General features: G+C 39.0%; 1 protein-coding gene across 1 annotated transcript in view; it reads left to right on the top strand.

Annotated features, from left to right (window-relative positions):
• SPON1 (spondin 1) overlaps positions 1-25,789 on the top strand; it is a 185,802-nt gene that overhangs the window by 5,635 nt on the left and 154,378 nt on the right. Inside the window, exon 2 of the mRNA XM_048306230.1 lies at positions 1,385-1,491. Coding sequence (XP_048162187.1) covers positions 1,385-1,491 — 107 coding nt within the window. The remainder of the gene's footprint in view (positions 1-1,384; positions 1,492-25,789) is intronic.

The raw sequence follows: 25,789 nt of genomic DNA, 5'->3' as shown, positions 1-25,789 counted from the left end.
GTGGGTACTCTTCTATGGAGCAGCCCTGGTAGTTGCAGTTTACTCTGAAAACTGTGGGTGGTCTTCAGTTTTTATTGTGCCTGTTAGGGTTGGAGAGTGTGACAATAAAGTCCTACGAGCGATGCTGTCTGCATTATGCTTAAAGTAAAAGCTACTTTAAAGAAGTAAGAGTTCTATTTTCTCTCTCTTTTAGTTTAATTCTAGAATTTTTTTTTTTTCCTAAAATTTACCGCTGTTTCAGGAAAGGATTCCTATAAGTTGTTGAAGAGAGTTTGGCAATTTTAAAAGTCCTTTCTCAAAGTTCTGCCTCATTCTGTCTTTCTGATAGAGTTCAAAAGAGCCTCAGCTGACGACCCTGAGATTATCTCAGCTGGTTAGAGCCTGGTGCTAAAACCGTGGGTTGAACCCTGTAGGCGCCATTCACTTAAGAGCTGGACTTGATGATCCTTGTGGGTCCCTTCCAACCCAGAATATCCTGTGATTCTGTGAACTCAAATGTTGCTGGGTGGTGCTTGGGTGCTGCTGATGGCAAACAGAAAGATCACACAAAGCTATCTTGCACTGGCATAAAATCAGGGATTTAATCCTGATGTTGAGCATGGTGAAATCAGGTTAGTCAGCATTACGTTATCTGTTCTCTGCTGGTGGATCCTGGGCTGCCTTCCTGGTCAGGACAGGTGTGTGAAGGGTGTTTGCTGGTGTGTGGGATTGGTTTGGCAATCAGAGCTGGCAGCACAACCTTTAGAGGTCACCTTCAGCCATGAGTTTAACTTTGTGCCCTGTTTTGCCCTGAGGATGAAGCAGAGGAAGGATATTTTGAGATCCCCCATTTCCAGAAGCTGGAGTGCAGTGTTTAGTGTAGCTGAGCTGGAGTAGGCAATGTGGTCATCTGCTATTACAGACAGAGAGACTTTCTGTGTACTAAAATACACTTTTTGTGCTGAGACCAGGACAAAAGCTGAATTTAAATATTTAGGAGGTGCTCCCTCATATTACCACCCACCCACTCCCCAAATAAACAAAAAACTGTCACCAAAAAAAACCCCCACAAAGAAGTAAACCTCCTAACATGTGTGCCCTCACCCCCAAACCGCCAGCAAAACAACCCTCCTGTAGATCTGAGCAGATTATCAATGTGCTTTAAAAAAAAGTGGGGTTAAAATAAAAAAAGCTGAGGTATTTCATGCCAGTGTTTCTCAGCTGATGTGGAAACTTGGACTGAACATTCTGTATTCTGGCTGGCTTGGCTCCCTGTCATCAGTGCTCTAGCTTTGGTTAATGCCAACTTAGAACACACACCTTTCAAGCAGTGAAATTATATGTAAGTGGCTGACTTCACAGTTAATGTTATGTTTTTGTTATCTCTCTGTTCATCATGTCTCAGTGACGCTTTCTGCTGCCACTCCTGCCTATTTTCGAGGGTTCACGTTGATCGCCCTCAAGGAAGGAAAAGAAGGTGACAAAGAGGAAGACCACGCAGGATCTTTCCAGGTGAGAGAACTTTCCCTGACCTACACTCCTTGGAGTCTTCCTTACTGCTTTCCTGGCTCAAAGGGAGATTTTATATGCCCAGCAGAATGCAGACCATGTTTAAGTAAGCATAAATGTTTGTGGATGCTGACATGAGGACAACACAGCATGTTTTACATCCCATGCATGTTCAAGGGACCGAGGTTCCTGCACCTGGACTTCAGCTCCCCTTTCCACACTCTTAAAAATGAGCATCAGTTGTTTGAACTAGACCCCAGGGCACCTGAACTTTTTATCCAAAGCAAATATCAGAACTGTTCTATTCACATTTTGGGTTTTGTGTTTCTTTGCCTTGATATTTTTGTCCACTGGGATGTAGAATATGACTCTGAGAAGTGTTTACCATGGCTGTAATGACTGTTTTATCATTCATAAATTAGATTCTGCTGTTTTATTTATGCTCAGTAGTACTTTACTTAATGAACACATTCAGTGGGATGAAATTTTTATTATGAAAAGGATTGGAATCCAGAGTAATGATTCACAAACTGGTATTTTCAGCTACTTCATGCAGGGAATTCTGGAAATTGAGAATATATATCATATTTATAGAAGAAGGTAGAAATGATGTATGTAGGTTTGATTCTCACATGAGGTATTGTTTGCTGTTTGACTTTCCAGGCTTAGAAATACTGAATTATAGTGTTAATAATTTACAGGATGTATAATAATATTGATAGTAATTTTAATAATGACTTCTAGGTGGAAGATTTCACTTGCCTCAAGTTTCAAGCTTTTCAATAGAAGTACTCAAAAGTTCCAATTCTGGTGATCGGCAAGGAGAGAGAAATCCACATCTCTTCCTATATTTCTTCTATATTTTTCTATATAGCAAATATGATGTGCAAACTCAATAAGTAATTGGCCTGTTTTCCTACTGAATTTGCTTAGAGGCCTCTGTCTGGTTTTCATACACTTTGTAAGAAAATCTAGAATAAGTGAGAACTTCTTTGAGGTTGGAATAACTCCATGTTCCTTAAAATGAAACGCATTCCTATTTGGGAGAAATATTTTTAATACAGACTTTTTAATAAGGTTGGGTTTTTAAAGAATAAGCTAGTATTGAAGGATCGGCTACTGCTAAGAAGTAGAAATAGTGATGCTTCTTCTATTTTAAAAGAAGCTTGTCATCATTAATTTCTTCATTTCAGTTTTTAGTATCTCTAGGGCTGGGGCTAATGAGAAAAATTTGGCCTGAGTTTTGTCTTTATGTCTAATTCACAGTGAGAAACTCACTAAGCTTTGCTGAAGTACAGAGGCATTTTGAAGTTGTCAGAGTGGGAAGCAAATGGAAATTCTATATAGAGGGGGAAAAAAAAAGCCCAATGGATCTCAGCTGAGGGAAGGTTGTTTAATTAGCTGCATTGTATGGATTGCAATCTGAACTCAGTGTTCTAATTGGCAGGTGGGAGTTCCAAAGTTTATCTATAACTAGATTTTTGTATCTGTGGCACAAGCAGTACTCACCATGCTCATCCCACGTTAGCACAGTTAAATGAAGTTTATTCAGATGGTGTCTGCCTGTTCTGCCTCTGTGGATACAGATGTAAGATTCTTCTTTAAGTATCCAAAGAATGCTTGCAGTGGTAGATACAGATGTCCCTTGTATCGTGGCTGGGTGGTAGCAACCAGAAGAAAAAAGATGTTTGTTTCAAGGGTTTGCACTGTGTTTTTATTAGAAAGTGAGGATGCTAAGGATGGCTAAACAGCTGTGCAGAGTAAGGACAAGCTGTGTGTACAGTAACTTGAATGCCACTTGCAGTTCTGTCTTCCCTGTGTTCAGATGGAGCATATGTCATTCAACGAGTTACACAGTGGAACAGAACTCTGGGGAAATTCCTTAATAATGGCAAGAGATTAAATGCTGCTTTTGAGCTACAGGCCTCCATAAGGAGACATATCTACTGTTCAGATAAGTAGTCAAAGCAAAGCACTGTATGAAGCAAGTGCTTCATTCACACTAGAAAACTTTCCAGTACAACCAGGATAGAAGGAAACGGAAGCTGACCAAACAAAATTTTCCTTCCATGACTTAGAGACTGTAAAGCATTTGATTTGCAAGCCTCTTGAGTGCCACTTTCAAGCTGTGAAGTGTGAGTTACAGCACCTTTCATGGAGAAAAACCTGACTGCACTCTGTGCTTAGGCCAGACCCTGCTGGGGCTGCGGCTGCTGCTCTGCGCAGCTCTTGGGTGTTAGACTGACCAGCAGGGGTGGTGCCTCAAAGTACTGCAGAGGAGCACGTGCTGGAGTAGCCAGGTGGTAAAGAAGGCCTAACATGGAGTTTTTGACACCGATGTGGTACACTTGGGCTGGAAAAGCGCTGTTTTAAGGGGTCACAGTCCAGCTGGAGTGGGGGCAGTGCTGCAGCCCACTTGGACGTGCAGTAAGCACCTGCTGTAACCTCCTCATGGCTCATTTACTCTAGTGTGACCGTGCAGGTCACCAGCTACAGTCAGTCTTTATTAATCATCAAGCTGCAGGGTCATGATCCTATAAATAGCGCAGCTGTTAAAATTCTAGGTTGGACAGGTATTTTTTTCTGTACCCTTTTTGGTTATGTCTATACCTGAGACCTTTAGAGAAGTGTAGTTTGCGCTCCACCGTTCTAAATCTGTTCTCCTCTGAGACAGCTGAGACTTTAAAATCTGATTTTACTCTTTGTTTACTTAATGCAGCCCAACTTACTTTTGTTTTTTTCTTTCCCTTGTAGTACACACAGGACACAATTCAGCCTTTTAAAAAAAAATCACTTTGTCTCCCACAAACACATGTTAAATAGCTAAATTAAATATGGCTAGGGAATCCAAAATACCAAACTCAGCCATAGAAATTTGGGGATACAGGGGTAGGGCTCTTACTTGTGCCAATGGTAATTGTACAACTCAGGAGGGCAGTGAGGCCCAGTGAAAGCTTTGGGTATCTGTCCCATTGGCCTCTTTACACAAACCAATCCCAGCTCTTGTCATGCAGACTGCTGATCTTTCTCTTCTGTAATGTTTAGCAACAGTCTGCAAATTGTTTCGAAGGCAAATTAAACCCGAAGGCAGTAATCACCACTGACTGCAGGAGTGTCTATATAGGCCATTTTAATCAACATATGCATGCAGTGTCATAGATTCAGTCTGATAAATAATGCAGACTATTAGAAATGTAGAGCTGAACCTCTTCTCATCTATCTTCCTTGTTCTCTGAGGAAGGATAAATATTCCAGGAAAAATTGTGGTGGATGTTTTGTCAGTCTGTTCTGAAGTGGTCAACAAGAACAAATTCATGTCTCCAAGTTTAAACAATTAAATATATTATATTTAATAGAAAATGTAAGGAGAACTTTGTAGATCTTTTACTAACATCCAAACTGAGTCTTCACTAATTGTGGTTAAATTGCCCTCTTATGAGGTGTCTTCCTAAATTGAGAATTTTCTTGATACCTTATGAGACAGATGTTCTGAAGTTTTCTTTATTCTCCCTCCAATTCCACACACTCTATACCTGCTCCTTATTCAAATTCTCATATTTTTATTGTAGTCTGTCTTCTCCCATCTTTGCTTTTCCTGCAGTCAAGTTGCGATTCCAGTCCTGTGTTCCTCAGAATTGTACACAGGAGTCGATCTGGCCTCTCAGCATAACATCATGCAGAATTTGGACAGAGTAAGCCTTTGGAGTGGCACAGCTTTGGAGTGCCTTGTGCTCAGGACGAATCTTCCCAGTCTATGCATTTTTATTCTTTTTCAATGTAGGGCTTCATCCAATTTCTCAAGCAAATGATGAACTACAATCCTGTCCTTCAAAATGCCATTCATTCCTCCAAATAATTGGTGCTATTTGAACATATTTGATAATTAAACACTCGGTATAAAATATGGTGTGCAAACATGACCAATTTCTCACATGAACAGTGATAAACTGAACCTCAAAGACTCCAAATTAGGCACTTCTTTGTACTGCTTTGGCATAATCACTTGTTAGATTTGTATCTTACACCTGCATTTTTGTGATAGTGTTAAGTGTCTTCATTGTTCTCCCAGAGGTGTCCTTTCGGCTTTTTTTGTGCTAGAGTGAAAAAAAAAATTCTTAGTTTAGGTCACTGAATTTAACGACCCACTTGTGCAAAAGCAATGTAGGACAGTGAGCAGGCACAGCAGTAGCAAGAGTGAAGGTTTCATTAAAGGTGTGGTATTTATAAAAGCCTGAGGCTGTGCTGAAGAAGAAAACGTTTTAAGAAAATTGGAGTAGTCAGCTAAGTAAGGTAAGTGGTCCTTTACCTTTAGTCCCTGGAACAACAGCCCAACCGTGTCCTTTGTTTTTGGTCACCCAAATGTGTTCACCCAAAAGTTCTTTTAATGCTGTTTAGTTGGCTGATGTGCTTAGCAAGGCATTTAGATTAAAAGGTATCTTTACAACTTCTTAGAAAAGCAGTTCCTCTAATGCTGTGTTCCAGTATTTTATAGGAACCTTACATCTTGATACACTGCATTTTGAAAGAAGCAGTCTTGAAAGGCTTTTAGCCATTTCAAATGATTTATTCTTGCATTTATAAGCAAAGGTTGTTTTGTAGTTTTTAAAAGAATTAATGACTGCAATTATTTTTGAAGCTTTTTATATTAAAAATCCAGGTATACTTGGGTAATCTTGATGTTCTGTTAGGTTTGTATGTTTGGGGTTTTTTTAACCTTGTATCCCAATATAAGCTCATCAGGTTGCTTGGGAAATAGCTTATTCTGAGCTGTATGAAATGATGTAGTTTTCTTTAACAAGTGCCCAGACCTTCCAAGTATTTTGCTCATGTTTGCATTCTCTACATTCCCTGTCCCAGCGTCTCATCACTGAAACAGAGTCTGTCATCTTACTGCTTAAAAGCATACAGAGTAATGATCCAAAGCTATAATTACAGGAGTATTTTAAATAGGAAAGAATCACAATATGCCAGCTATAGAACTTGTAGACTAAGCAGGTAGACGTGAATTCTGAGTCTGTAAAATTTAAAATTTCTCCTTCTTTTGCATTTGTAAGAGTATTCCCAAATTTTCTTTGCATAAGAGTCACTGCAAATATTATCCTAGGCATAAACCCCCTTTATTTTATAATGGTAAACCAAGCTCTAGTTCACCTTTCCCGTAGGGTGGAATTGTTTAACCCTGATTAAACCCTTCCACCCATTTTTCTAGAACTCCAGGTTCCATATCATGATATTCAGGGATTAAATATGAGTTCAAAAATAAAAATCCCCAGAAAAGTACCTGCCACTGCCAATTTTAGCACTGACTGGAAAATGTGAATGCTTTGAATGAGATTAAATAGAAATATCTCTGGTACACTGGAAAAACCTCAACCTGAACCACTTATAGGCAAGATTTTGGTTAAGAAATTGTCCCAGGAGGTAGTTTTGCTTTGCTTTAGAACAGTAAAAGGAAATGTAAGAGAGTGATGAGCACCAGGAACTTGCAGAACAGAAGCAGCTCTGATAGTCATTGTTTGCTACTGATGAGGCTGTAGAAAAACCAAACTGGATTCCAACTGGGCAGTTTTTACTGCCTTCCTTTACATTTTTGTTCTGGTTTCAGCTCGTGCTTTGAATGAGACAAAAAATCTCAACATCATAACATTTTCCAGGTTTTGCATGACCTGACTCTGGTTAGCTGCACCTTGGGCACTCCCCCAGCTGATTGTCTAACAGGCTGCTGTGTCTTGTAAGGATGAATGATTCCAACCTAACATTTCACAGCCGAATTCAGAAAATATAAGACATTTCTGAATACTGTTTTGTTATGTATTTTACTACAGTGGATCTTTGAACTACTAAGACAGGTAAAAAGAGGAAATAAATATTAAATTGTACTGGCAAAGTAGGTTAGTTCACTGCTGAACAAAAACGGGATTCAGTCTCTTAAGCTGGGCTCACTCTTCTGTTAACAACTTGCTTATCTCAGCTTTGCTAGAGTGCCTTCGCTAAGTGTTTTCTTGCTATATCACTACCATCACTTTTAAAACACAAAATTTCTTAGTTAATTTGGCTTTAGTTTCTCTTCTGACATGTCTTTTGCTTTGCCCTTTCCCTATCTCCCTGCTTGGCTGTGGAAAAAAAAAACTGTCTAACTTCTGGTCACGTAATATTTAGTCGTCTTTCTTTAATCTAATCTAATTTTTCTCTTTTCTTTGTTTTTTTAATGTTTTCTGGGGAAGTGCTTTTTCTTGAGAATGACTCCAAATGATGATTGTGTCTCAGTACGAGCTTATGTTTTTTGGAAAGTTTTATGCCTAAACAAATATTTAATTTGTGATGATTCAAGTTCTGTTTTGGAAAAAACCCAGCCAAAATACAAACCAAAGAAACCCTCTAAAAACATAAAACTAAAAACAGGAAGCATGCCTTTTGAGATTGGTTAGCTAAAACTCCAGACTCCTCTTCAGATCCAAGGCTTATCAGAGCTGGGTTATCTCAAGTGTAACTTCTGCCCTGCCTTGCACACTGCCAGTGCAGCAGAGCCAGACTACGTCATGGTAAAATATCAGAACTGCCTAATTAAATCTCCTGTTCAAGAAAAATATCTATTAGTTTATTCTCTTCTTTGGATTAGCAGTAAACTGCAAGACTTCCTGGTTCTAAGAAGCTTCCAAAGAGACTCATTAAAGAATTGTTTCCTAGAATTTGGCGCTGACACTTAACAAATCAATCCTCAAGAGAGGAAATTACCCTGGAAGCACTGGTCCCTTCTGCCTTGGAGGTTCCAATCTGCTCTTCAGACACATCACTGTTCACAATCCCATTCTGGGCCTCTCGGGGTTTGGGATTATTTGATGCCTGAAGAGGGTTCTCTGTTCAGGTCTTGCTTCCAGTCTAGAAGCCAGTTTTGCGTTTGCAATTGTTTCACCCTGAGACAAAGTCTGGTTCTTGGAAGTGTGGATCTCTCTAACTCTGTTTTGTCAATCAGTGAAAGCTGTATGTTCTTCCTCGGGCACTGTTTAAGTGGACGTATCTATCTCAGTGACTCTAAAGGGATTTACTTCAAATATCCCTTTATTTCCAGCCCAGGTAAACTGCCTAACTTATTGTAAGTCCCCTCTTAGATCATCTTTCTTCAGATCGTGGCACCTGGGCCATGTGAAATTTTAGTAAAGACATTTAGCCCCTCTGGCAACAGTCAGATGCTTTACAGTTGCCATCTGGCAGCTGTCATGGGTTATAACTCTAGATGTATGTAGGCTCCAGGTTCATTGAAACATCTATTCAGCAGCTCTTTCTTAATTTATAATGTTGCCATTAGGCTTTCCTTCCTAGATTTCCCTTTTTGTCACCTGTAATTCACCAGCTTCATCCAAGGCGGTCATCAATTACTCTAGTTTGTGTCTCTACCGAGAGAGATCAGCATGCTTATCTCTCAGTTCCTATCCCTTCCTGAAATGCTCCAAGAATTACCTCTGATGTAGTTTGCCATTCTGAAGCATCAGGGAACCTTCAGCATGTCAGTTCCAATCAATGGGGCCTTAGAGCAAGTGTTTGTTCTTCGTATCCACTTTGCATCAGGTTAGAAAGCATTTATCAGGTATTCCCTCCCAATCTGGACTGTTTGAGCTATCACTGCCTGTAATCCTCACTGTGATAATATGGATCTGGACATGCATGCTACCCTCGGAATCACACAGAGTTTAAAAGGAAGAGTTATTCTGGGAAAATGTGTTTATTCCTACACTTCTCTCCAAATGAGCACTGTCAGCTTCCAGCCTACAATGACAAGCTATGGACAGATGGAATTATGTCTGTACCTGAGAGTCTTTTCTCATGATGTGTTTTCTTTTCCCATCATGTGAATTGGGACAGTGGGGATAGAGGGGAGAGGGGTGAATGAAGGTGATGATAAAGACTTAACAATATTCAGCTCGACAATTTTTTCAGGTTATATAGACTATAAGAAAATCCTGTTGTCAGTCCTCTGGACTTCTAAAGGTACACAAATGCCAGTAGAAGGTTTCCCAGTTAAATTTAAATGTTGATCTTTCTTTTATTCTTTTTGTAGTTTTCTTGTGGTTTTGTTTTTGGTTTTTTTCCCTCCACTGTGTTAAGAGAGGTTTTGGTGACTTAGAAGCAGAATGGCTTTTTTAAATCCAGGGCTTTACCCACCTGACTCACTCACGAATGGCTGCTGTAGGCAAAATCCTTCCTCCAGGCTTCATAGTGAAGTCAGGCAGGTCACTTCTCACTGCAACTCACTGCTGAGTTAATTGCTTCTAGACTGAAAGTACTGCTCGCTATGCCTGTTGTCTTGAGAACTGCTTGCTGAATTCAGAAGGCATTTTGCATTATTAAAGTGACAGTATTTTTAGCCTCCATTATTCTAGACTGCACAGGTAGCCTTCCCAGACCTGGCAGTGGACTACCCTGACAGTCCTCCTTTACAGCTCTTCCCTTTATAGTGATGGTAGTGACCTCTCGGTGTTTGCCAAGGGATACTGTTTCAACTTCCACTGCTGTCCCGAACATTTGTAATTGATTGTTGTCTTTGCTGTGATAGCTCTTTCTCATGACCTAACAACCCAGGCTCATTAGTCATCTGATCACAGTGTATTTATCCTACCTCAAAACCATACAAGACCTAGTCAGGAAACGACCTTATCTTTGGATTCTGGTGCATTCAACATGTTTGCCTTTTGGGGCTTTATCTCAACATACCTTCAGAGACTGTTTTGGTCATTTCCACTTCATGCAGTGATGAGTGCAAACCCGTAATGATGTCCTCAGAATGATGTGCAAGGACTCACACAACTGAAAAATACGCCCTCTCATCCTAATCTCATCAGATGTTTTGCTTCAGTGCTAGTCTTTACTCAAGAGACTTTGCAGACATGTTTCTCACCAGGATGCTTTGTTTTCCTTTGATCTGTTTTCTCAGAAAACTGTGCAGTAAGGCTGGGATGTAGCTTTAAGTAGTTTTCTTTCCCTGACCAGGTTGAAACTATTTGGAGTCCCAGACTGAAAAAGCCACATAATGTTGCTCTTTCTTTCATACTTTTACAGAACTTGTCTCATCCAGCACAATGCTGGATCACTTCAAGGTAAAGTGACCTTGTTCATCTCTGTGAAGCCTGGGATTGTAAGGATGTCTCTATCATCTATTTTGTGTAAGAAAGTACTTACACAAAAGCTTCTCTTCAGACATACAGACCAAATTCAGTCATCAGAATTTCTCCTGATCTGTTATCCCACATCCTGATTTTCTTCAGTCTTTGCTGTCCACCTCAACCAACCTCTGCTTAATTATCACCTGAATGAGGTGCCCTTCCCTTAGCATGAAGAGTTCAGGAAGCATTTGGACAGTGCTCTTGGGCACATGGTATGACCCTTGGGGATGGTCCTGTGCAGGGCCAGGAGTTAGATCCAATGATCCTAGTGAGTCCCTTCCATCTCAGCACATTCTGTGACCTTTCTGCTAATCACTTGGACTGATCCCAGCCTGTCCCCTGAATCTTGATCTGCCTGGATTTCCTGAGAATGGTCACTGCTGCTCTCAGAGTAATGGTTTCATGGATGGTTTCTCACCTGCTAAATTGCTCTCTGACAGAATTGCCTGCTGCCTGCGCAGGACTGTCAGCCTAATCAGTCAGGAGATCTGGCTTTCACTTCAAGCAGGAGATAAGGTTGTCTCCGCCTTCCTCTTTCTCTGAGTAGCTGCTTTCACTCTGACCTTTCTCAATATAAGGAGCTCTCTTGCCTCCTACCTTGGCTGAGCCAGGTCCTTTCCTCAGCCTCTCATTTCTGTGTGTCTCTAGCAGGGAAACACCAGAGAACAGCCATGAGTAGGTATGGCCTCAGCACAGACCCTTCTGAGTCAGGTTGTTTCTCAAGCCATGGTATGGATGTTCCCATCCCAAATACCATCAGAAGAGCTACCTCAGGACTGACTTACAAGGGCTTGGCTTTCTAATGAAGCTCTACAAATCCAAGGATTTATCTAGAAGTAATGTACATCTTGCCGCTATAGTTACCAAGTTCTGTTTTCTGAAATGGTTCTTTACTCCTACTCCAAGTAGTTGTGTCTCTGGAAGGACCTGTTATTGGGAGTTGCCCAAAGTGGAAATCTACATATGAACAATCATTGAAAGGGGACAGAAAATTTTCTTGTGAGTAATTGTGTTCCTCAGAAGAGGGTTGCATTTTTTTTTTTACCTATTTATCTCAAACCATCCCTCTTCTGCTCCGTTTTATCTCCTTTTTCACTTGCTATGAGAAAAACTGAAAATCATTTATCCAGGTTCACTTTTCTCACGGTTCCATAAGAGGCAGGATGTGAATGTACACAACATGCTCTGCAAAACCAGAATTTTCTGGATTAGGTACTTTCGGTTTCAACTGATATAGACAAGTGACTATATAATGGATACTGATATAGGCAAGATATTTAAACAAGCCATAATTACCGGTAATCTGTTGAATTTTTGGTACAAAAATAATTATTTTACCAAATAAATTCTCAAGCAATATTTGCCAGAAGATACTTTGTATTTTTATGCATAGTTACTTTTGATTCTTAAAACAGCATTGAAATTAATTTTCAGAGGAGAATAAATCAACAATAATGAAGAAATGCCCGATCCAGTTGCACAAAAGCTGACGTTTGGCTCTTGAGAATGCTTGTCACAGTAGTCAGTAATTAGAAGGGGAAATTCCCTGCTGGTAAAGAGCTACCATTTTGTTCCCCATTCCTGCATTGTTGCTGGGGGTAGGGTTATTATGCAATCCCTGGCAAGCTCATCCTACCAGACTGCTTACTAATTTGTAGGCTGTAGGTGTAAATTGAAAAGCCTTCATCCTGCTTCTGTTTACTTCACAGATTGAACTGGGCTCCAGTTATTCTCATCTATGTGAATTGAGGCACTGTTGCTGCTCTTGCCTCTTTTTTTCTCCTTGTGGGTGGGCACAGCTCATTTGAACCTGCTTTTCTTTTCAAAAGAAACATTTAAGAGAATGAGTATGTAAGAGGTAGCTTTGGTACTTAGTGTTCTCTAACTTTAATGATTATATATCTGGATACAGTCAGTAGTGTTGTAGAGGTTCCTTAGGGCATTGCCAGTGTTTATTCATTATTTGTCAGGCACACATCAGGGTTTTGTTCTCCTAGAATTAATTTAATCTTTTTTCTTTTTTTTTTTTCTTTCTTCCTAATCATTTCAGCTGTATGAGTAAAGTTGACTCTGCTTGTATGGGAGACTTAATTATACCTGTTATTGCTCTCTTTAGCCTGTTCATCACAAACTTATTTTAGCTAACAGACTGCTTTTAAATAGGAAGAATACAGAGTAGGAGAGATAGGGGACATAAAGTAGCAAACAAATAATGAAAATGGAGAAAGACTTTTCACTACAGTCTCTGTTGAGCAATAGGTCACTTTCATAGGAAAATGAACCCTCTATTTTATACCATTACATGAGGAATGCTTTCTGGAAGCTTCAGGGAGGTATTTTAAATGGTTGCTACGGCAGCAGTTTGCCTCTTATTGCTGTCCTCTCTCTCTGGCCTCTCTTTACATGATAGTGTGGGAATCCCACATGTAGGAGTAAAGGAAAAACCTCCAGTCAGTAAATCACCTCCCCCCACCCCCCCAACCACTAATCCTTCCTGTTAAGAAAATCTGCCCACACATTGTGATAAATCCCAGATTAAGACAATCATAAATGTTTTCGGTATTAGCTGCATGCAGAGGAGCAGTGGGGTTTTTGACTGTGCAAAGTTTCTTGGCTTCCTTTAGAATCTTTCAGTAACCCAGTTTTATTGTCCATAAAGGTTATACAAAGTGCTAGTATGAATTAGAATTGGGTTATGATATATTTAGACACTGGGCTTATATAATGGCTTCAGCTGCTGCAATACCCTGTGTTCCAAACAATTTCTTAGACATTGTGTAAGACTTCCCTGAAAGATGAAAAAGATCCATATGGTACCTTCTCAAAACTTTCTATTTGCCTCTTTTTTTGTTTTTTTTTTTTCTTTTCACTCATCTGATGTTCCACTGATTACTTTTCTTGCAAAATGAATTAAACCCACATTCTAAACAGCCAGCCTTGTATGTGGTGCAGATGTTATGCAACTGGCAGCTTTCACAGGAAGAACATTGTGTACATGGCAGTGTGTTCTTAGGCTTCTGAACGCATTTGCCCTCTCTCTGCTGACTATGAGAGAGATTTGGGATTTCCTCTTGGGAGGAACAAACCTAATACAACCTGTGTGAAAGCTGGTCCTGGACTTTGACCATTTCTGTTCATATTTTTACATCTATACACATTATGTACACTAAAAACTTGGGATATGCCTGAGCCTAGTAAGATAAACTTGCATAAATATGAAAAGGAATATTGCAGGATTAAAAACATGTTAAAAATCTAAAGGCAGGAGAAAATGCTAAACTCATTGTTAAGATACTTGATATATTCTCTTGAATTTTGAGGAATCATAACTAAATTTTTTCCAGTTAAATTTACAGAGCATTGTCCTTATGATTTTCTGTTGTCAGTCCTCCACATTTGCTTTCACATTTATGGATATAATACAGCTCTCAAATGTTCATTTATATTGTCTTTCTGATTAAGACTTCAAAGTTTTTACATTAACTAAATTCCGTAAATATTTTTCCTGGCATGTGAATTGATGATATCCATTTTACAGAAGGTTAAATATTGAAGGAACTTTCTCAAGATTACATGTCACACTTGAGCCATGACTAAACTTCAGGGGTTCTGCTCTTCACAATACAATGTTTGCTTCCCAAGTCAGGAATGTTTCAATAATCATGTCTCCTTGCATGGAAATATTGTCCATGCATAAAGTAAATGTTTGTTAAATATGTAACATTCCAACCACGAGTGTAAAATAGAACAAAGAGATTTTAAAATAGGGGAACCCAGTCTAGTTTTATAAATTTGGTAGGAACCCTAAAAACAGGTCCAGTAATAATAGCTGTTGGCCTGGTACGTATCAAAAAGATAAGCAAATCTTTCCTGCTACAGGATTAAAGTGATGAAACTTCTCCAAATACTCTCTCAACACTCTAGGCTTAGTCACTTAAACAAATAAATGTGTTTGGATTCATACTATGTTTTTGTTCTTCCTGTTGTTTGGCGCAGAATCAGAAACAGCAACATTTACATGTATTTTGGATTACTAAACTGGATGGTGTAATGCCTGCCATGCTCTGTATAACATGGAAGTGTTGTGGGGTTTGTTTTTTTTTTTTTAAGTGAAAATAAGAAGTAATAAGAATCTAATCTATTAAATATGATTCCTGGCCTTTAATTTTAATACTTCTCTAATTACATCGTTCATATTATGGAGATTAGCTGTCATTTATCAAGTGTTGGTATCTCCTGCAAATTCATTTTTCCTTTGGATGTGGTTGAATTTCTGGCTGTGAGGAGCTGTTTTTCCCCTTCTGAACCAGGTTTTGTTTTTATCCTTTTTGCTAAAGTTGTTTTACAGTCGCATTCCTTATAGAATTATTTTCTCAAGCACCTGTGCAAAATCTGTATGATTAGAAGATGAAAAAGCACAGAAAAATAACAGATCCAGGGTGCTGACTTTTGAGCTTTACACAGCTTCTCATTGAAATTTATTGAGAATAATTCAGAATAATATTGAAACTATCAAATGCCTCTGAACAAACACTGGTGTGATTGATTGTCCCTAGCTACTGAGATAGATTTCCTGTATCACCAAAATTCAGCTTTAGGAGTGAAAGATGGCATGAAACTCCTCATGAGTTAGAGCTGACCTGCAGGGCAATATTTAGTTTCTGCAGTGAAAATATGAGTTATTTCTCGTGCTTCCATGCTCATGTTCTGCAAATGCTTAGGTAGATGGGTTTGACTATTTGTGCCACTTCTGGTGAAATTCTCAGATAAAAACTTTCACAGTTATACACTTCAGATCCTCACATGGGAGTCAAGAAGAAAGGGACAGCTGTTTATATTCCTACACACCAACACTTCATCTGTTTGAGAAAGTGGTGTTGTCTGGACTCATATTTGGTGCTGCACTGTGTAAGTGTTTTGGAGAGAAGTATAGTGAGAAAATGAAGTCATGGGGCTGAAAGAAGCTTTGTTCAAAATTGGAAAGACTACCTGTAGCAGATTAAGTGTAGAGAATAAAAAGGCAAAGAAATGCAAAGATACACTTTGTAATGCATATAAAAAATGAGAGACAGAAATTCATTGAATGCCTACTTCATAAAATCATGGAACAGTGTAGGTTGGAAGGGACCTTGAAAGAACATCTGGTCCAACCATCCATGTGAAAGGAAGCCTGGATTAGGTTGTTTCAACCCTTGTCCAGCCACTTCTTGCAAACATCCAGAGATGCAGACTCTACCACGTTCCTGTGGAGGTTGTTCAACTGATTGATTGTTCTCACTGTGAAATGGTTTTTTGATAGAATCATGGAATATGCTGAGTTGCAAGGAACCCCTGAAAGAAAATGTATTTACCACCCTCTAGGCCTACAATTACATATGTTTATTGTCTACAAATACATATATTGAATTTCTACTCATCCTAGTGAAATTTCAAATAAAACAACTTTGTAATCTGGAAAAACGTAATCATCAGAATTAAATCCCTTTGAGACTGAGATAAATTTGTGGTTTCTTCTAGAGGTTTTGTGTTGCCATATGCATGTATGGTAAGATGGAAATACAGTTTTTTTATTGGGAGGTCTATCTCCAAAATCTAATGAATGAAATAATGACATAATCTAATAATGAAACCTGTTTATTTCAAAACAAAACATGCCAAAGCAGCAGGAGCTGAAAACTTAGTCTAATGCTTTTTATATAGGGTTCCTCTGAAGCTTCAGAAATCTGCTGTCTCTTATCCAGCCTGCCTTGGAAATTCACTTAGAATGTGTAAAGAATTCCAGAAGCAGACTTAAAAAATCACTGCCTTTTTAAATTTGGTTTTAAAAAAATGTGTGCCAAGGTCTTGACAAAATTCCATGTGTAATACGGAAGTACCATTAAGTGAACATTTCATTCAGTGTATGGCCCTGAGATTAGCTCAGTTGTTATAGTGTTGATCTGTGTACAAGTAATATTTGATACACTACCATTTTATTTTACAGCTCTGTTTTTAGAATAGTTCAACTTGCAGAGCAATTAAGAATTTTATTAAAAACCTTTACCAAATTTCTTTGTTACTCTACTTTTTTCAGAATCCCTTTTTGCAGGATGGTTTTCCTTCAGAAGACATACCATGAGGAAATGCACTGCTGTATTCAAGACAATAGAGAACCTCTTTGGAAAAAACCCACAAAAAGCACCAAATTCCAACAAAACCACCAACACACAACCTCACACACAGACCCATACAACCATTGAAGCTTTTGGTTACTTTTCTATTACTCATGTCACTGTTTTGTTCCCATAATGAACATTCAGGGCAAGACACTGTTCAAAAAACTGTCAAAACCATGTTTTAATGTGAGCTTTTCTTTTAGTCTCAGCACTTAACTGACTTGGACTTCAGTCAGTGTTTGAAGAGAGCCTACCACACTCTAGAAGCAATCTGTTCTGCCCACAAGAGTTTCCTTTTTGCCAAACGATGGCTTAACTGTTGTCTGAGTGCAGTGTGTCTTTCTGAATCAGAATCCTCTCATACTGGAAGGGAGACAGCAGAACTTTTTATTTCTTGGAAACTCTCAGCCTGCCGGTTTGATTTGCTGGAAGGGTGCTCAAGGGAACATGAGATTAGGCTTTATAGAAAACCTTGGGCAAAGTGGCAGGGAGGGGAATTGGTTGTGAATAGCCCATATAATCTGTGATGCCCTCTAGGGAAAGGAGGAATTGGAGAAGCTGTGCATTAGTAGTTTATCAGCCTATCAAAAGTGCGAGGAGCCGGAGCCTGGATTATTACCTCTTGACTCAGACTAACGTTCAGGCACACACTCACATGCACCCAAAAACCTGGTGGCTTTATAATTGCTCACAACTACTGTCAGTGCTGCCAGAAGCCCCTCCTGACTTCCTGCAGCTCTTCTGCACGAGCAGCAGTCCTGATCCCACAGTGGGTGCGAGTTGTTAAGCAAAAGATTTGAGAGCTTTTTTAAGGAGGTAAATGCCTTCTTAAGTTTATCTGCACAAAGCCTGTAGTTCCAGATCACCGGTATTTCTGCTGTAAATGTGGTTTTAGCAGTGGATTAAGTCTCTCAGAAATAGATTATGTTCTGTACACAGTCATCCAAAGGCTATGAGAATTTGTGTGGAATCTGCTTGAGCTAGGTTAGGATGTATATTTTGGCATTGAGACATTCACGAGGAACATGAATAGCACATGTTGCCAGAGCTGCTGGTGCTTTAAAGCTCCAACACCAAGCAGGACAATAATGCTATTAAAAATATGTATTTTCTGTAATCCTTAAATCCCTTCTTAAGTGAGGAGCTCCAAGTGAGGTAGCTATTCTTGGCACTGTTGTCATAATGCTGAGTAGTGTAATATTTTCTAAAATGAAGGTTAAATGAAAAGCCTGAACAAACTAAGCAACTGAGAAATGCTGATCCAGTAAAATGTGCAGACTCACATCTTACTATGTATTTCAAATGACCTTCCCCAGTTCTGGTGTTCCTAAGAGTAGAAGAGGCATTTCCTTTGTACTTTGCTGCCAGTTGTTACATTGTATTTCAGACAAGTGTCGTCTCTATAATATAATTATTGATTATATTAGTAGAGAAGCCCCCTCTACCCTTAAGCCCATGCTGGACTTTGTACTGCACAAATTCATGATTAGAAAAGGCTCCTTTGGCTGGCAATTAATGCTCTGAGAAATGGAGAAGAGAGAATGGTTGGGGAGGAAAGCAGGCTCTTATCATCCCTCTGCAGGGAGCACCTGACAGACAGAAAGGTGCCTTCAGTGCATGATCTATATATGTTTTTTGACCAGCCACTATAAAATTTCTTCCTTATCAGATGTTTTATGTGCCTCCTCAAATTTAACATTCCTTTTTCTTTGATCGACTGGTGTTGCAAGTGTGTTCTTATCCGGGATTTTGTTCCTGAAATAAAAATGGCAGTTCCTGAGTTTCAGATTGAATTGACAATGAGCCTGGAGTTCCTTGCCACAGAAATGTAAATGAGAGGTGCCCGTGTGAGCAGAAGATAAGGTCCATGTCTTCTCTGAGAGTCCACAGCACATATTTCTCTGGCACCCACATTACTTATGCATTGCTCATTATGGGGCTAAAGATGTTGGTAGTATACAACAATACAAGAAAGATAATCTCATCAAAAGATAACAATGTAATTAATTTCAAACGGCAGAGACACCTCATCAGTATCATTTAACCCCAACTTTGCTGAACTACTGTAAGGTAGTAATTAGTAAGGAATGACTCTCACCCAGCCCATGTGGTTTGTTCTGATATGAAGGTCACATTTTCTTGACTGCCCTTAGTTAAGCTTTCTAGAACTGATAATAAGAATAGTGAATTTGGGATTAGATCATGATTAGATCATGCTTTCTCTCAATTATTGTTGCATTATGGATAACAGAGCATCTCTTTTTTTTTTTCTTATTTAAATTTCCTAACTGTGTGAGTGCTTTAAGCTTATTTTCTGGGTGAACGGGAGTTCTGGACCACTGCATTTGAAATATGTTATTGACTGGACTTGAATGGTGACTGGAGGTCCTTACTAATGCAATATCTATTAGTCACAGTGGAGGCACATTCTTTCAAGCATTTATAAATGGTATTTTTGTGCAAAAATTTCTGTACATTAATAGAAGCAAAGACACATGGGCTCAGGCAGATAACGATAGTTGCTGCAGAAATTGAGTAAAATCTTGGTACCAGTATGAAAAGTTTCATATTGTTTTGATGAATAAAGAATGTGCTGACAAGATTTTAATTTGCATTTAGCAAAAATTAAAATGCTGAGTTTTGCTCACAGTAATTAGGTAGTCCTGCAGCTTTCAGCACACATGTCCATAAACATAATTCTTCTTTATCCTGCCAGATACTGAGCATTCTGCACTTGACTTTTTAATGGCCTTAAATTGTATGCTTATGCTTAAATTGTATGCTTAGCATAAGACCTGGAAGATGGTTTAGGTGCATATTTATAAATCTTTGGCTTGTGCTGAGACAGAAAGAATCTGAATGAATTCTTTACCACATGGATTTGGGAAATGTGTGTGTGTAATATGCTTTATGCATTGCTAGAGTTTGGTTTATGTGCATGTGCCCTGGTTCAAGATAACACAGAAGGCCAGGGAGGAAGCTCGGAGCTCTGTTTTGTCCCTTTTCAAAAAAGGGCATTTGTTTGTGGGGATCAGAAATAAATGCAAAAGGAGGTTTCTGATTTGTTTTTTAATTGAATGTTTAAAAAAGTTCTATGTTAGCATTCCTAGAACTGATGCAATTGCAGTCCTGGACTAGCAAGCTAGAAGTAATTCTTAATACTTTGGGGAAACATTTTGGTCTCTTGTCTTCCCAGAAAGAAACACCAATATATTGACCCTTTTAATGGAGTATATTGATTTCCACAATGGTTTTTTTTTTTGGGGGGGGAGGGGGGGGGGGGGCGGAATTTTCATCCAGATATAATTCCCAGGTTTGAAGCAGATGAGTCAGAAAAGGGTTCATACTTGGATGGGGAGGAGAAGGTTCAGGTGTCTGAGTCATTAGAACAAGGATTGAACCAGAGAGTTTTGTAGCCCTAAAACATGCTTGTCCACACAGCACCAGTCTCCTTCAGGATAGATTTCACTCAGCCTCTTCTTCTTGCATCCCTCTGCTTTGTAACACTAGTAAAACACTTCACTAGACCAGCAGGGATGAGGCTGGCTTGGTAACTCGGGAGGAAAGTCATCAAAATAAATAGAGCAGAGATCTGAAGACACATCAGTGCTTTCATTACCTGACTGCCAAGCCGGTTTTTCCCCTCAGTTCAGGATATACGTGAAGTAGAACAGTTCAGGAAAGAGAGTGGCTGAAGGTTGCTCATTTTTTAAAATCTTTCCCTGACAGTGAACAGCCTAATTCAGAACGGATTTCTGAATTTACATCTTCCATCTCACAAGCAGAGTCTTCAGTGCTGGTCCCAGAGCAAGCTCTAATAGCAAGTCTCTGCTTTTTGCAAGATAAATAAGAGAAATAACACAATAAGTTTTGTCTTCTGATCCCACTGTGCAGCCAAATGAAAATATAAACTATTTTTTCGCAAACTAAGGTTCTTTTTTTAGCACTATTTAAATTTCCTTTTAAATTAATTGTGCCACAATCCCTGGAAACACTGGAAAACTACTCTGGCGTAGAAGATGCAATTGTCAAACTGCATCTCTGCCAGATTTGTTGTTGTTCTGCTTCCTGGGTTCTGTGAGCATCAATGCACCGAGCTGGGAGATCTTTGATAGAATTTGGCTGCTCTTTCTACGAAAGTGAGACAAAGGCTTGGTACACAGGGGGCCACTCCAACTTTATGTCTTCCATGGATTTCCCTGGCTTAAATTCTAGTTGACTCTCTAAGCTACTTTTCCATTTAATTTGAGAAGTTGGTGCATCACAGAAGAGGCCGAAGATCTGGAATCTCAGATTTAATCTCTTCCTAAAGTATTCCTGTTTATAAAGGCTGAGACCAATTGGAAGTGTGACAAGCTTTTAAGTATAATGTTACCACAGAGCATTTAGTATATTGTTTTGAAAAAGGAGCTCAATGTCTATATCCCTACTTCACAGACTACACTAAAGTGATTTGAGAAAAATTGTTTAGCAATACAAGTCACGTCTCACGTCCAGTCGAGGGTTGTATGCACATTGCCTTGCTTTATATCACTTTCTTTTATGAGGCTGCAAAAGCATTTTGTTCTTTAAACAACTTTCCAACGCTTTTCATCTATCTAGAAAACCAGATTAAAATGTGCTCTTTAATGTGAGGTAGCTAATTGCATTATATGTGTCTGGATGTAGTGGTAGGAAATATATTTAGGAATTAACAGCAGTTTTCTCTCTTTCCAGAGAAATTTCTGTATTATAGACTTGAATGAAAAGTCCTAACTCTACGCTCTAAACAAGAAATATACAAAATCCTTAAACTTTTACTTCTTTCAAGTGATTGTTATCTAAAACCTGTTGATTTCTATACAATATCCCCTTCAGCAAGCAATGTTTCTCCCCGGCTAAAGCACTTGAGACATCATCTATCAAAAGCTATTTTTTACTAGATTGGAATAGTGGCTATTTTTTGCCACATAAATAATGTTCACACTGAAATAGTTTGACAGCAGAACACTGAGTATAAATAATATCTCTGTGGAAGTATTCCACAGAGAACCCTACATGGATCTTTGTTGAGGTTTATTGTGGTTATATTCTCATCTAAAATGCGTGTGTTACTTTTGTCATCTTGGAAGAACTGTTGGCACTCTGATCCCTCCATTACATGGAAGACAGAAATGAGAAATCCATGAGAGCCTGTGAGAACCCTAAGTGGCTGTGCTCCATTTTTTTTTTTTATTTTTCAATATTGGATTTTATTTTCTATCGCTGCTATTTTGGGTTGGCCTTGGCTCATGTGTGGGGAACTGGCCAGAGGACTGCTCTGACTAATGCTGACTCTGTTCCCAGGGGACCTGCTAAGGGTCATTAGAGCACAGCCTTCATCGGTGTCCCCATCATCCTCACTGGTTAATGGTCTGGTTTAGGGCTGCAATGGGACAGCTCCGCTTCCTAATCCTTGGAACAAAGTTTTGGGAGTAAAACGTCTTTATTTTCATTTTACAATCATAAAATTTACTATATTTTCATCTGTTATTTTGTGCTTCCTAATTTAAAATGTACTCAGACCATAAAACCGCCTCTCATTTCACAGAAAAGCAAATTAATTTCTTTTGCCTGAATATAATGAAAAAACTCCATAACCCACAAATGAATGTGTTTGAATTGGTCATCACAGAGTCTGACCTCAGTAAATTTACTCTAGATTTAGGTCTAATTTGACTAAATTGTACATTAAAGTGAGCCAAAAGTCCTGTTTCTTTGAACTAAAACTTTCAGCCTTTCCCAGAATCCTTACACATCGTTTCAAATGTTGCAAAAGTTGCTGTGTAGGCTGGGCACCAAGCAGTGGGAATGAAGTAAGCCATTTGTCATGCAGAGCGACTCGTTGCTTTGGTACAGAAAGTCACACGAAGTTCCTTTGCACAGTTTCCTTGTGCTGGTGCCCCTGGTGCTGTGAGTAATTTGTATGCTCTGATGCTCATGCCAGGGCACTCTCTTTGGCAAGAGCCAGCTGGGGCACTTTGGGTCTTTATGTGCCAAGGTGTGAAAAGCAAGTTCAGTCTTCAAAACAATTCCTGGTTTCTGATGAACACTGTTGGATAGTACTGGATGTGCTAAGAAGCTAGAATATTTGAAGGGATTTCAAAAGATGATCGAATTTTTAAAGATTTTGTCCTTTCCCTGCTGGAAATTAGCGTTTGCAAATTGCTTGTTACACATGAAATAAGAGAATTATCCTTAGTCGAAATAGCTACTTAAAGGAAGTTACTGATGGAATGCAATGAGATTTATAGCTATGAGAATAATGGCTGCTTTCTGTGCCTAATACAGTTTCTCTGTTAGAGACGATAAAAATAATGTTATCAGGGAAAAGCTGGGTTATCTGCCCACCCCCCTCCTCTAGTAATACCGTCTGATAAAGTAGCTTGAATCAATTTACCAAACTGTTTTCGTAGAGATGTTAATGTTGCAGTCAAGGAGGAAACTTCACGGGGAAAAAGGATGAAACTTTGGACCATAAGTCCCCTCTTAGATGAAAACTGCCTCAATTCACAACAGTCTGGGCTCATTCATCTCCTGAGTTTTACAGAGAGCTTTAACTTAATTGGCCATTTTCATCTTACAAGCATAAGTCTGCAGTGTAAGCTTCATAAATCACCATGTTATAATTTAAAGTTAACTAAGAGTGGTTCAAAAGCAAGAAAAATATACAATATAGCATTTTACATTTACTAAATACTGTCAAGCTACTGTGACCTGTTTCTGCCAATACACATAATCTCATTACTCTTTTCATACATATAAAGTAAAGAAGAAACAGCTATTTTGTTAGCCTTCCCATAGCCAGGCTTGGGCAGGAGAGGCTGTTCAGTGTGAAAGCTGGCTGTGTGTAGTGCTGTATCTTTACTGCACTTCAGGCTCTTGTCACACTGAACTGCTTTCTTTCTCCTTTTGTTTGGGTTGCACCTTGGAACAGATCCTGCAGTACCTATAATATAGCTCAGGTTTACTTGGGCTGAAGAGCAACACGCAGCAGATTCTTGAGAGCAAAAATTTTTTTGCTCAGGTAATGATTACAGAACTGAATTTGATTTCTAATTGCAACTTTGTGGGACATCTACGTAAAGTTTCTGCTAGAAGTTACCAGAACCTAGTGATAATCTACAAGTGTATTTTAGCAGTGCCTTTCTTCAATAAATCTGCCTTTTTCTCAGTGCTTCAGAGAAACCCTAACCCTTATCAGACCCAAACCCTTCTCAAATCCTAACCCTAGCCCTGATCCAACCCTAACCCTTATCAAATCCTAACCCTTATCAGACATCTCCAGCCTTGTGGTGCATTGCTAAGGATGGCCAATCTTACAGAGAGCCCAGCAATGCTCAGTGGTTCTATACAGCCTTGAATCATAGTCTGCACTGAGATTGATTACTGACACTGCATAAAAAGTCCCTGTTCTGATCTTCTGATTCTGAGCACAGGCTCTGGCAGAAATGCTGTGTCCTTTAGTCAAAGAATATGGTTATGGGAAGCACATCTTTGAGGTAGGGTTTTTAAACTGACTTTGTACATCATTAGTTTTACGTTCCATATAATAAGCTTTGTTCTAGATTAATCCCTAAAGGCTAAATATTATTGCGGTTACATAGACCCAGTGTTCTTTTTATAATTGGAAAGTTTCCTCAAGGAGAAGACAGTTTTGCAACATTTATATTAGCTCTTCCAAAGAAGAAATCTGCCCACAAAGACGCTTATCTTGTGAACTTTTAGCTGGGTTCTTTTTATTTTTTTTTATTCTATTGTTCCAGTAGAATGCAGCTGTTTCAGTGGGTGGAAAGTGATGATGTGTCCACAGAACAAGAAGTGGTGCTGAAGGTCCTAGCCACTGGTTTCAACTAAGGAAGTGGACACAAGCCAATAGAGGGTTTATGTAACTTCATCTCCTTTTCTACTCAGTACTAATCCCTTCCTTTGTGATGTATGGTATTTAGAAATTTTTTAAAACTTTTTTTCAATGCTGATATAAATTTATGGATAGTGTAACTGCCTGGTTTATTTGACTAACAGTTTATAGAAACCAGAAACAGCAAGCTCTGTCACTCAGCATGAAGTATTCCAGTTCTGAGAAAACCAGTTGTTCCTTTTCTTTAAAAACTAAGCAGTTATTCAGTCCTGCTTTTCAGGAACACCCAAAATTTGTCCTCAACCTCATCAGTGTTTGGAATATGCAAAGAATGTAAGACCGAGCCTGGAGCTGGTAAACTTTCCCTTGTAATATCTGTGCTTTCATGTATGTGGCTTTACCCAAGTTCAGCTAAATTCTACTTGTTGTGACACTAGTTTAAATCCCAGTTAAATCCAGGAATCTTGTTCAGGATTTACACTCGTTTCCCTGAAGGAATAAATTGGTCCAATAATACCACAATCATAAAGGGGAAAAAGACCTCACACCAAAACCTTACTCGAATATTAAAATCTAATGTCATTGCATTTGTGGATTTGAAAGGGTAAGTCATGCAGAAATCTGTTCCTCTGAGGATTCAGATTTTTTGGCCAAGTGTTTATTTTTTGGTTTTAGGATTTTTGTCCAGCGTGGTTAATTTGCTGGCCCATTCCTGAAAATGTAAGACTTCCCATTACAGATAACCTGGGGTTTAGAAGCTATAATTTTGCAAATGCTACGTTTTAATCTGCGTGCCTTTCCCCTGCCAAATCTTTCCTTCACGCCTATGTGGTCTGACTTGAGTCCAGAAAAAAAATCAGGATTGTATTACGTGTCTCTTTTTTCCCCCAAAGTTGGCCAGGATACTTTTGCTTTTCTCCTGTGTTTCATGGGAGCGTAATAATATCATCCTCTGCCCTAAAATATCACGTCATTTGTAATCCTGGTGTATAAATCAGGCTTCCCTTCTTATCACTCTTAAGAAACTTTTTTTAAAGTATTGGACCTCCATGGATATGGAAAGAAGCTTGAGATGGTTTATCTGAAATCCCAGAATCTGGAAAATTTTG

Source organism: Corvus hawaiiensis, chromosome 6 (assembly GCF_020740725.1).
Source record: "Corvus hawaiiensis isolate bCorHaw1 chromosome 6, bCorHaw1.pri.cur, whole genome shotgun sequence".
Taxonomy (NCBI): Eukaryota; Metazoa; Chordata; class Aves; order Passeriformes; family Corvidae; genus Corvus; species Corvus hawaiiensis.
This window is presented reverse-complemented; position numbering and strand designations above follow the sequence as displayed.